This window comes from Rhipicephalus microplus, chromosome 1 (genome assembly GCF_043290135.1).
Source record: "Rhipicephalus microplus isolate Deutch F79 chromosome 1, USDA_Rmic, whole genome shotgun sequence".
In the NCBI taxonomy this organism is placed as follows: domain Eukaryota; kingdom Metazoa; phylum Arthropoda; class Arachnida; order Ixodida; family Ixodidae; genus Rhipicephalus; species Rhipicephalus microplus.
Genome location: NC_134700.1, coordinates 114,592,029 through 114,604,910, shown reverse-complemented (window position 1 = coordinate 114,604,910; position 12,882 = coordinate 114,592,029). Strand labels below are relative to the sequence as shown.

The 12,882-nt window shown below is 48.7% G+C and overlaps 1 protein-coding gene across 1 annotated transcript in view; it reads right to left on the bottom strand.

The window, feature by feature from the left end:
* LOC119177900 (decapping and exoribonuclease protein) overlaps positions 1-12,019 on the bottom strand; it is a 36,005-nt gene extending 23,986 nt beyond the window's left edge. The window contains exons 1-2 of the mRNA XM_075870804.1: positions 11,541-12,019; positions 9,561-9,790 (exon numbers count right to left, since the gene is read on the bottom strand). Of these exons, the coding sequence (XP_075726919.1) occupies positions 9,561-9,790; positions 11,541-11,905 (595 nt within the window). The 5' untranslated portion in view covers positions 11,906-12,019. The remainder of the gene's footprint in view (positions 1-9,560; positions 9,791-11,540) is intronic.
* Between the last annotated feature and the right edge of the window lie 863 nt (positions 12,020-12,882).

Here is a 12,882-nt window from a genome sequence, read left to right as displayed (position 1 = left end):
GCCTCATTCAAGACGATACGGCAACAGTCTGGTGAGACCACAGTGCAAGTCATTCTGGAAATTACAACGGCTTGCTCGACTCTGCAATTTTGGTGCGAGTACCGACATCATGGCGTTCGAGGAAATTACAGAAGGAATCGCGTCCTTGAATCTGTGGAGAAAAATTCTGAAGATAGCAATGGAATTCTCATTCAGAAGGCTTTAAATCTTGCCATAGAAGAGCGTGTGGACCGTGCTTTAGAACTGGCAGCCCCTTCAACCGACGCTGTTTCGTCACCTCAGACGCCACTTCGCGACCTCCCTTACACCCTTCGGAGCGTTTATTCTTTTCTAGCTGCTTCGCAAGCCGGCGCCATCTGCTCGCCTACAGCAACTGCTCCCTCGGCTACCGGCGCATCCAACACGGGTTCTCCGGCGTCACAGTCGACTCGCGTGGGAGCGTGCTTCCCCTGTGGTTCATTTCAGCACTGGGCCGATGCTGCCGCTCGCCCTGCAAGGAACCGCACTTGTGAGCGTTGCAGAAAGAGAGGAAACTACGAAAGCGTCTCCCGATTCACAAGGGATGTGCCTACTGATAGATAGGGCCATACGTCGGTTTTCCTTACTATGATGATTCCAGCCCAGACTGAGAGAGTGCTCACTTGTGCTGCACCTGTCGGCATCCCAGCTGGCTGTGCTCCTGATGTGCCTGATCCTGTCGTGTCTCCTGCGGTTGCGCATACCTACCTGCTTCAACCGGGAGTACCTCTACTGCCAGGACGGCTGTTCTGGTCGGGTCTGCTGCTGCTCTCCATACTTTACCAGCTTGCGTCTGAGCCATTTATACTTCGCTTGAGCCTGCTACTCCCGTTCTGCCTGCTGCTGCGTCCACCTCGGCTGTTCTTTCGGCTGGTGCTGGACTCCAGGGTGCTGATTTGGTTCTCGGCCCAATGGAGGTGCATCCACGTCGTGTGCCGGCCGGGACTCCGGACGTGGTCCCTGTACTGTGTACGGTGGAGGTGTTTCCCCCGGTCACTTCTGCGCCGACCGTGCCCGTTTCGGTTCTCTGCAAGGCACCTGTATCGGTGGCGTCGAGCCATGCCTCATCGAAGCTTGAGCGCATGCTTGTTCTGGCCCCTACTGTGCCAGAAGTACACTGGAAGGACACAGCACATTGGCCGATTCTTACTGCTATGGACTGCTGTGGGCGGCGACAGTGCCTGTCGTGAAAATTGCCTCTCTACAGGCGACGACGTAGAAGACGCAAACACAGCAATGACTACAATGACTATACAGACATCCTCTCTCACAGGAGAGGGTGATGTGGTGGCGATTTGGCAATGTGCCTTGCTGCTGTTGGTCTGCATGCTGTACACTTAAAACTCTTCATATTTTTTGTGCTACGTCCACTGCATTACATTATGCACTGTGTTGCGCGAACAATTGTCAGTGTGCTTTACTTGTTCTTTTAGTGTACATGCTGTACATTTTCATTCTATGTTAGTTTTGCATCATCTAAGTGGTCTGACCCCTAATGTTCTTTATTTTAAGGGATGGATTATGTGGTATCGAGGTTTCGGCTGGAATTTGGGAACCTATTGTTGGCCCGCTAGAGAGCGTTGTACATATGTCACGTCCATCCACCGTTCCAGTCCCAACGTTCAGTTCGGACTGACACGGTGGATGGACGTGTTTTTTGACCATCCACCGTTCCAGTCCCAACGTTCAGTACGGACTGACACGGTGCATAGACGTGTTTTTTGAGCGCTCCCAATCGACTTTGCAGATAAGTGGTCTTGCACGTTTCGAGCTTGCTTTTATGATTAACCCTTTCGGCCCTTGCACCATTTGACACCAATTGACATCATCGACAGCATTTCATTGACATCATCATTTCATCGACATCATCGACACCAATTGACATCAATTGACAGCACCAATTGACACCATCGCACAACATTTAACCTAGTATCTCGGAAACTTGATCAATACTGCTCATTCTTGAGGGCATATTTCTTCAATGATCCCCCACTGCAGTTGACATCAATACTGTGGCAGGTTTGTGGAGGTAGCTGCCACAAAGAAGAAGCGCGACTGAGGTCTTCGGTGAAGCCGAGGCACGTAAGTTGAGGCCGGTAAGCGCCAATTTTGGGACGACATATCGAAGCTATTTCAGTGAGTATAACGCTGAAAAGTAAAACTTTGGTTTTCATTTTGTGTAAACTATTGATTGGCATAAAAAAAGAAGCCATTTCTTTAATTTCCCAATCACTGGACGCAAATTACATAATTTGATGCTAGGTTAATTAAAACGAAAATGCTTGTACCAGTGGCAACATTTTTCGTTTGTCGTCTTCTGAGGTCCTAACTACGAGAAAAACACGCACAAAAAGTGTATCCGACCAAAATAAAAAACCCAGGGCTGAAAGGGTTAATAAGGCAGCAGTTAAAACCTTTGTAGCACTTATTACATTGTACAGCTTTTTCGAAGTCAGTTACCAGATACTTACTAGTTGGTGTGTGGGTGTGTTTGTTTTTTTCTCTTGCCATCCCGTGGGGGAAGTGCATAACGCAAATTATTGTAGTAGAGCTTAGACTTTTTTTTTTCGCAGGGCAGGGTTTCACATATGCGGAGTTTTGTAATTATCAAGTGGGACTATTCATAGAACAATTGGTGTCAAAAAGACATGGTTAAGAAGGCTGTAAAATGTTCAGGATGCTGGGTGGGTTTGAAAATGGACCCAAGGGTAGACGCGAATGAAGAGGAGGCTGACACCAAGTGTAGGCAATGAGAGGTCGAGGAAAAAATGGAGAAAATGATGGTTGCCAAGAGTGAACTGGCGACAATAATCACCGAGCTGGAGACTGCGTCGGCGACAGAGCAAGAGGAAATGAGGCCTATGGGAGAAAGGTTCAAGTCCACCGAGGAGGCACTAGCAAAGGTGAAGCGGCCGACAGAGAGAATGGTAGGGCACCGACGTCCAGAACAGCAAAAAAGAAAGAGCAAGCAAGTTTTGAAAAAACAGGTTCAGCCGGTTCAATGATAGCAAGACCCAGCTTCAGCGAACTAGTGGTGGGGCTGGGAGAGGACAAAGGAGCCGGCGTCACAGGTGCAAGTAACCCCCGGGTGCAGGACGCTCCAGTTGAAAAGTCAGAACACGTAGTAATCCCCAGGGACACGAATTTCAATCGATGCACCGACGCAATCAAAGAGAGGGTAAGTGGTGACAAGAGGGTTGCAGTAGGGACGTTCTCAGGACACAAGCTGGTAGCAGTCATGAGGCAAGCAAGCGCAAAACTCAGAACTACATCTGATGGACGAAACCTCGTGATAATTGCAGATTAAACAATGTCTTAAATGAAGATACAATAGGATTAGCAACCACACTGGCAAAAGGGGTCGATGACATGCACGCCATTTCTTCTCAGGTACAGGTAGTGACATGCATGATATCAGAAGTACGGGATGGTAACCTGCAAAGAGCGGTTATTAACGCAAACCAAGAGATATGGCAGATAGTCGAGAGAAAGGCTTTGAGGTGGTGGGTATAAACAGAGAGGTGCATAGGTGGAGTGGTTTTCAACGATACAGAATTCACTTTGATGGGAGGCTAGGTCATAGGTGGGCTGGCGACTTGCAAGACGCACAGTAGCTTTTTTGGGGGGCATGCGGACCCGTCGGGAAGCAGGATAGCTACAGTAAATGTTCGTTAATTATAACTGCAAGGGGAAGCCGCCTCAGTTCGAATAATTGAAAGTTCGAACTTACGAAACTGAAGAACAACCTTCTTTCTTTGAAGGCGACAGCCAGAACTTTTTGCTCTAACGAGCGAATTCAGCCAAAGGCCTTTTTTCCGCCTTCTTCAAAACTTAAGAAAAGGTGGGCGGCATTCAATCCAGTCATGATTACTGCAGCTGAGGGTCGCACTGGTGCTTCGTCCTCCTCCTCATCGTCGTCACTGGCAGGGACAGGTTCTGCACTTCTCACGTGACATATTATGTCGCCATCCGTGAGTGCACCACACCACTGCACTTCGAGTCCACATAGACGTAGTCCGCAAAGCAGACGTTTTCCAGAACGTCCACCATGGGAGCGGTGACGCCGTGTTCGAGCACTGGTGGCTCGTCAGCTTGCAGAGCTTCAGTGCTGAAGCCACAGTGGCGAAAGCAATTTGCTATCGTAAGCGCTGTCACTTGCTCACAAGCAAGCACAAGCATGTGTAATGCACTTAGTTGCATCACTTGGTAGTTATTGCAAAAAATAATTCGTTCGAACATATGACGCCGATAAAATTATTTTAAATTTTTAATTAAACCCTGGTCCATGGGCTGCAGTACCGCTGTCATGTTTTCTGAAAGGAAGGCCAACTCAACGGCCTTCGTCTCAACGTTGACTTTATGAGCCGAACAGTTGTCCACAAGAAGCAGAACTTAGCGGCCACAGCGTTCGAACTTCTTGTCAAGCTTCCCCAGCCACTGCACGAACAATTTCCTCGTCATCAAGGCCTTTTTGTTGGCCGCATAGTCTGATGGGAGGGACCGAATGTTCTTGAAGCAATGAGGACTTCTCAATTTGCCTATCACAAACAAAGGCAACTTCTCGGCCCCGGTCATGTTCGCAGCAACCATCACAGTTATCCGTTCTTTACTTTTCTTCCCTTCCGTGCACTTGTCGCCTTTATATGTGATAGTTTTGGCAGGCAGCAATTTGAAAAATATGGCAGTTTCATCCACATTAAATATGTCCTGCAGAGAATACTCTTACATGTAGCCTTGAAGCACTTCGGAGCACCAACCTTTACACATTTCCATGTTGTAGCAACCATCACAGTTATCCGTTCTCAGCAACCATCACAGTTATCCGTTCTTTACTTTTCTTCCCTCCCGTGCACTTGTCGCCTTTATATGTGATAGTTTTGGCAGGCAGCAATTTGAAAAATATGGCAGTTTCATCCACATTAAATATGTCCTGCAGAGAATACTTTTACATGTAGCCTTGAAGCACTTCGGAGCACCAACCTTTACACATTTCCATGTTGGTGGTGTTCGTTTCACCTGACACAGCACGGAAAACGAGGTCGCAGCGCTAGCAAAAACGGTGCACCCACCCATTTCAAGCGAAGTCGTCGTAGTCTAGCTGCAGAGCGAAGTCCGCTGCCTTTGCCAGTATGACTGAGCCAGTCAGTGGTCGAACTTGTGCACTTGTACGTCGCACTTATTCAACGATGTCAATCGGAACATGCGTATTAGCCACACCAAAATTTGATATGAAGCGCTGATGCTCGCGAAGATGCTCGTCCTTGACACTGCTACATAAATCAACACCACAATTGACGTTAACACGACATGACGGCTATATCAAAGGAATACATATGTAATGTTTATAAAACTGGGTACGCAGCGCTGCAACCACTATTGACGTTTAACGAAGATTAGCGTCTATTTGGAAAGTAGTTCCGAGACCTGGCACATCTCTGTGGTGGAATGTTTGACTGCCATGCAGAATGCTTGGGTTCGATTCCTTCTGAGACCCTGAAATTCATTATATGCAGTCGTAGAGGGGTCAACGTTGCCTATGTGAGGTTTTTCTTAACAATGACATTTGTTCTATGCCTTCATTGGGTCAACCCTGCCGATGTCGGGTATTTCTTAATGCACACGTGTTAAAATATCCTGTGCGTGTTCTCATCGTTCCTTGGTTGATACTAAGTGTCAATCACCTATGACACATACCCGTACACCAGGTGCACATACCCACCTGTGGGTATGTGCCTCTGTCTGACAGGATGGGTTTGAAGACTACGCGACGGGATTGTGACATTATTCATGTATTGGCAAGTGCGTCGCATTTGTCACACAATATTACCTTCCCGTGCTGAATTTGGTGCACGCCAGCCAAGTTAAGGGGGTGGCCACGAGGGCGGGCGGGCGGACGGACGGGTGGATGGATGGATGGATGGATGGATGGATGGAATATAATATTATGTGTATTATGATATCATGCATTATGATATCAAGTTTCCGTGAACGGTAACGAAGGGCCCACTTGTTTCGTCATTTAAGAACACTTTCAGTCTAAATTCATTTTAAAATGCACAGCATCGGCCATTACCAAAACAAACACATCGACTCTATTTCGACGGCTTGGCCGGACCGGCCCTATTTCGACGAGTCTCAACCAAAAATCGCCCCCGCCGCTGCGATCAGAGCGAAAATTTCCAACAAGTTGGAAGCTCGCCGCGAACCGCTGTGGCGGGAGCGAACTGCCCTTTTTTTCGCTGCGGGCGAATTCGCAGCCTGAAAGTCGCTACTTTTTGTGTCATGTGAAACGGCCTTAAGAAATGCTTCGCATTTAAGAACGGATACCCAAAAAACTTCATACGAGCCGTCACCAGCCACGCAGTGCAACAGAGGATACGAAAACCCCAATAGGCAGCCCTCCAAAACGCGTACCCGTCCCATACGTCCAAGGAACCAGCAAGCTGTTGGCACGAGTCTTTACGCCTTCACGTACGCTGGGCCGCCTCCATCTCTGCCCAAAAGGCCGGCCAACAATGGACAGGACCCCCGGTGTTGTTTACAAAATCCCGTGCGCTCAGGGCCCTTCTTCGTATATTGGCTCAAACGAAACGCCGACGACGTCCGGAAGCTCAACATAGAGCGCAGCGTAGTCGCCGTGCATTCCGAGACGTTTGACCACCGGTTAAATTTTGACGCAAGGACCATCCTTGAAAATGAGACCAACCGGAGGAGAAGGTTACTACTCGACTCGTGGCGAGAGTGACAAAGAATATCTAGTCGTGGCCAGCGAACTGCCCAAAACATCGACCGTTCTCTCGGAACCCTTGGCAAAATGGCAAAGAGAGAGAGGGGGGGGGGGGTCATTAACCACCCCGCGAGTACTTTGAAGACGCCACTGCAACTTAGACCCAGTCCCCCTGAGGAAGGAAGCATGTCGGTTCCGAAACATCGGGTTTACGCTTCTTCACGTACTTTTTCGTTGGTGTTTAAATCATTCCCCAGTTCGCAATTGTTTATCGTGTATCGATGTGTAGCTAGCAATACGCATAGTCATCAGTTTGCAGCCAGGTGCACACATGCGAAATCAGAATCTCGCCTTCCTTTGACGGTCAGCACGCTCCTCCAACATGTACGCAATAAGTAGGCACTGTTTAAGCGCACCTGCGTATTAATTTGTGTATTATTAAGCTGGTGTTGAGACACCGTTTAAAGCTCAGTAATTCGTTGAGGGGCCTAAATGCGCAATTACACGCTTTCCTACCTACGACGCACGCGCGTCAAATGCAGACCGCAGCCACTACAGTACCGCCGCTAAGACCGCCCGTTGGAACATCTGGCGAGACGCGGCTATGTTCTGTAGGTGTTCTGTGCGACGTAGCCACGTCGGTCGTTCCGCTGCCCCCCTTCTCTTACACGGTATTAGGGAGGGAGGGGGGGCGGCGGGGCGCTGTCTAGTCGGCAGCATCGGCGCCACCTCGGCGCGACAGAGGCGGCGGCGCCTCCCGTCTGCCTGTCTCTCTCATGCGTGTACGGTAGTTTTCCAGAAAATTTGGGCATGTTCGAAGTTGTTTTTGTCATCCGTGTGTTGCCTGGTTGCGCTCACGCGGTTGGCTTCGTTGGCTCCGTACTGAAATTGACTATTGGAAGGGGCTGCGGAAGCGGGCAACGTTGCAGTATCCCAAATTAAACCGCCTACGAACGAGACCGCTATGCACGTCTTAAAAAAAAAAAAAAACGTCATATGAATGATACAATTATCAAGGGTGATTGTTGGCTGATGGCAGATTGTGTCTGCATTGCTGAAGGCACAATATGTCGTCGTTGAGATGCAGTTTCGTGCAAGCGTTTATAATATTTGCGTCGATAATCAAGGAGTAGCTTGTGTCCACTCGTGAAAACGTGGAAAAAAAAAAAAACGGTCCCTATGAAGACTTCGGCGTACTAACTTAATGCATTGGCTTTTGTTTATTAAAGACGATATAGTTTGAAGCATTGATTTACTAGGGTAGTCTCATGGCACGTGTGCGGCAAATCGGTTAAATTTGATACGCCGAATAAGACTGATTATCAACGGCGCGCGCAGCCCGGGCCGCCGCCGTGCACGTTTTTACCCTCATTTGTGGTAGCTGTTTTCGGCGTTTGCACCTGTGGCGGCGTTCTTCGTAATAACAGAAGGGAGTGAGTGAACGTGGCCCCCATGCGTGCAAGCACGGTGATTCCATAGCATATGCAATGTGACGGCTCCAAAGCGGGAAGGGGGTTGCAGAATGGCTTCAGGAAAAGCATATATTACTGAAGCAGAAAACTGTGTTTTGAGTGTTTAACAACTAAACGAACAGTGTTACGGTAGACGCATAAAAATGGAAACGGTTGAGTAGGTGCATGCGATGTTCCATAACCTTATTAATTCACTTACCATAGAAAAAAAAACATTGACTAAACAGACGAGGTGGCGGCGCCCATACTTCTTAGGTAAAATAGCCTGCAGTGAAGTACGGAAGCGGATGGGAGAGCGAGGAGCAAGCAAATCAGGCGGTGAATTAAGGCCGCCAGCTCCGCAGCTTTCCAACTTTTCACGCAACTAGTGCCCAGAGCTGACTCAATTTGTTAATCAATTCAGACACTACAAACAACGAGTAACTTACATCAAATAACCAAAAGCTTTTCAAACACTTTGGCCGTACTCATTATTTTAACACACTAATAACTTCTATGCAACAATTTAACCTACAATGCGTGAGCCGAATCCGCGGTATGCCTGCACTTTTTTACAAATTTCTGAATTTGAACCCAGCACCTAACCCTCTACAGCATTTGAGAGTTTTCCCATCACTTGTTATTGATTCCGACGTTCCAACTTAGTGTCAGTTATCTGTCGTGCGCCTTTCGAGAACCGCCCAGTTCTATTCCCTTTCAATCCCTGTTCGGATACCGCAGCCCGTTTCTCTGAGTCATTCTGCCGTCTTCCTATTAATTAATATTACACCTACTATTTCTTAGCAAATGATGCGCTCCAGCATACTTCATTTCGCGAGTTCCCGATTCTTCAAGCTTCTGCGGTAACAATTATCACTGAGAAGATGCGTTCACCTCACGCTGGCCGCCTTAGAGGCACAAGTAAGTGGGCCGGTCACTATTTCAAAATGACGGCCGCGTGCATTCCAGCGTTTCCTTATATTGTCTCTACATGAGCAGGTTCAACGATACGTAACTCGCACTGATGCGCGTAATCTTGCACAAAAACTGAAGTTTGCTCGCCAATCGTCAAGTCTTGTTCTCTCGCCAGAATCCCACCAACTTGGCGCATCAGCAGAGTTCTTGCTGAGTGCCAAAAACTATTATTCTCATTTTCTAGGCAATCTCCACTTGGTTCAGGCGTCGTCTGCTTTGCCATGCCACTCTGTAAACGGAACCGCGTCACAGAAGCGCGAGGCACGAAGTCGCCGGTTCGAGCCGCTGTTCTCTATGCACAGGCGTAAAAACCCAAACTCTATTAACACTTCCAGCGTGTGGAATAGGAAAAACTATGCTCACTATTTAATTGAATGCTTGGTGCTTACTTGAAGTCATGATGCGAGCAAACTTCGCACCCCAATAGCGCACGCGATCACGCCGCCAGTCAGGCCTGCCTTCGGAGGAGTCGGCCCCTTCGGGCTCCGCATCCAAGTGGTAGATGAACAGGAAGTCTCGGTATCGGCACGCCCCTAGAAGCCAGGCTTGCTTTTCGAAGAACGGTGTGCACATGAGAGTTTTCAGCACGAACCGACCGCAGAGGAACACCATGCGCGAGCTGTGCAAAGCGGGAAACAAATCTTAATACGCAAGCTCCATACACAAAAGAGATGTGAAAGCTAAGAAAGAGACACACCTCTGGTAAGTAAACGATGGTCGAATGGAAGACGTACTGCGTGAAAAGCGCTAGAGCATTCAACCACGCGGGCGACAGGGGCTTCTTGCCACTCGTGTTGGTTTTAATGTAATCCTAAGAAAGTATACGCAGTGCAAAGATTGTTTTTTTTTTTTTGCTTTTTTACGTTTGCGTGTCCCCACTACTGCGAATTCATCTTTGTGAAATGAGGTGAAATATATAACTTACTGGTCATTCATTAATGATGTAACAACACTTCAGAATGAAAATCTTGAATTCGCAGGGGCAACGTCTACAAGATGCCGGAAAAATGGCGCCTAAATCAACACTCACGAAAAAATAGCTGCCTGACACTAACAAGCAAATAAATACGCCAAAAACTTAGGCACAGAACGATTGATCGCGTTTTGCAGCCCACAATTAAGACACTATAGTTATACTGCAAACACATGGGCAATCTTAATACGTATGCTAGAACCTCATAAATTCATCAAGTGTCAAGAACCTTAGAAATAAAAGCTGATGACTTCATATAAGTAGGATCAAGGGACAGGCACTCAAGGGCAACGCGTTTGCAATAATCGGATAGCTGAAAGTGCAATACGTACTCGCAAATCCCAACGAGCTAATTAGACGCACAAAAGAATGAGGTCTACGCAGCAGCACAGGCCGCTTGGCGAAATTGCGCCTCATGCTCGGACCAATTTGCAAACGCAATGATCGGGAACCTCAGTGACGAGTACTTCAAGGGATAACCAATGACTTCTACGAGCAATGTTTCCCCAAAGGTCCCTTTCCAACAGTACGGGAGTAGACTACCGCCATTGCAATGCGCAAGAGAGGAAAGAAATCCACCCTTCATGCAACGATGCTGGATTTGTGAGCAACCTCATCATTATCGCAGTTGATCCGAGAAAGCTCTCTGTATAGGAGCGCTTTCTTCCGGCCATCCCCGCTTAGTAAAACAGAATGAGCCCGACACTCTCAATATCGGCCTGCTAGGGAAAAACAGCGCCGCTTCTAGCCATCTTGCCATCCCGTTTTTATTCCGTTGAGAGTGAACTTATTATACCTCCCCACAGATTCGCCGTACTATCGTTACGTACACAAAGTTTAAAATCTGGCTCCCCCCCCCCCTTTTTGGTATTCAAGTGTGGCGGTGCGGAGAAATGAGACGGAGAGTTACTGTATTCGGGAGCTACCTTAGGGTAGCATGCATCTTACACAGTAACTCGAAGCCCGCACTGTACCTGTCATGTTACGCAAACAGCCGCGGCATTTCTTCAAGTATTCGAATAACGCGCGGCGCACCGGCGAAGCGCTTGCGTGAGAGGCGATAAGAAATGCCTCGCTGCCTGTGAATCACTCTCGGTTCGCTTACGGTTGGGCTAACATGACTATGTCTCACTTTTAGCAGTTATAGATATTTTCATTGCTGCGTGACTTGAGTGCGGGCGTTGTCTCTTATTCTCTCAATACAAGACATTCACGCACATGAAGTAAGCTTTCAGAGCATCAATCAGTACCGCTATACCTTGATGGATGCGAAGGAAAAAGCGGATCGCAACGCACATTTACGTCGGGTGATGCTCGGGAACATTCCTACAAACGCAGCCACTTGAAGACATTTTTTTTTTTCTTAGCAAACAAGATCAACTCCACACGCACTCACCTTCGGTCTTCCAATGAAGTCGAAGGTCGCTCCAGATCCGGTGATGGCGGTGACACAAGTTTGTCTTTGTGGAGACGAACCCAGTGGAGTAGGTGAGAACTACTGCCCGAATCAAACATTCTAGGCAACGCATTTCCGTATCCCTTGTTCAAGTTCCACTTGCGACTCTCAGGAAATGGCACTCGCAGGTATCGCCTGAGCACTGCACTGTCGACGTATTCGTCATCCTTGACGGAGAAATGACCGATCTCAGAGACCTCACCGTAATCGGGAATCGGTCCATCGTGTTCCGAGAGTTCATCGCTCACAGTTAACACGGCGACCTTCTCGCCGGCGCGCGCCACTGCTAAAGCAGCGTCATTCATCTTCGACTTTCCAGCCACTATGCCAACAATGCTACCCACGTTTGGCGCGCTTCGAATTTCGACGCGCACTCGCCACGCTACACCGCGTGGCACAACACGGTAGTTTACGCTTCGCTGCACTTCGCCCACTGAGGTAGCGGCAGATGCGGCGCGCGTGCCTTGCGCACGCCAAGCTCATGCGCAGAAGAGTCACCATTTATCGTATAGAGATTAGAGAATGTGTTCTGCGCGCGCTACCCCTGTCATTGGTTGAAGTACGTCACGCGGTTTATTTGTCTCTCATTTGGATTGGTCCCTCCCGCAAGCGCCTTCCGTTCGCTGCGCCGCTGTTCTTTGGCGCTGCCTAGAGCACGGCCGGACTCGACGCTCCTTCCGAGCGCCGGAGAAGGAGCGTCGAGTCCGGCCGTGCCTATAACCCCAACCAGAGTTACACAGAGGGCAAATCTAGCTAGTAGCGAAGCTTCCTGTAGAAGCCCACATGTTAACAAAATGGCGGCTCATTAGTTGCTCATGGTACAGTAAACTGGTAGGTGTTCTGTGGTACAGTGGCTGGAATAGGAAAGCGTGATGAGCGGCAAGCGGCGCCTGCCGAGGGCACGGAAGCCTCCGAGGTGAAGCCGTGCGCGCACCATCGTTTATACGTTGTTTGCACGTTTCCGACAGTTTCGTCGGGCGCGTACATCCTCGTTTTTTAAATTGCGGTGGCACTCTGACACCAATGCTTCTGTATGCACTCTCATGGCGCGTAAACAAAGTCATTGCTTCGTCCCGGTGTTCACTACAGGCTACAAGTCAGCTAAAAAGAAGCATGCGTTGTTCGTCGTTCCAACGGACGAAGCTCTGTTAGCGCAGTGGCGGAGAGCGAGCCCACGCGCTGACAAGCTGCTTCAAAACAACTCGGCTGTGTGCGAGCTGCAATTCGGAAAAAGTACATCGCCCAGCACTTCGAGCACACTGTGATTGGCGAAATTGTCCGC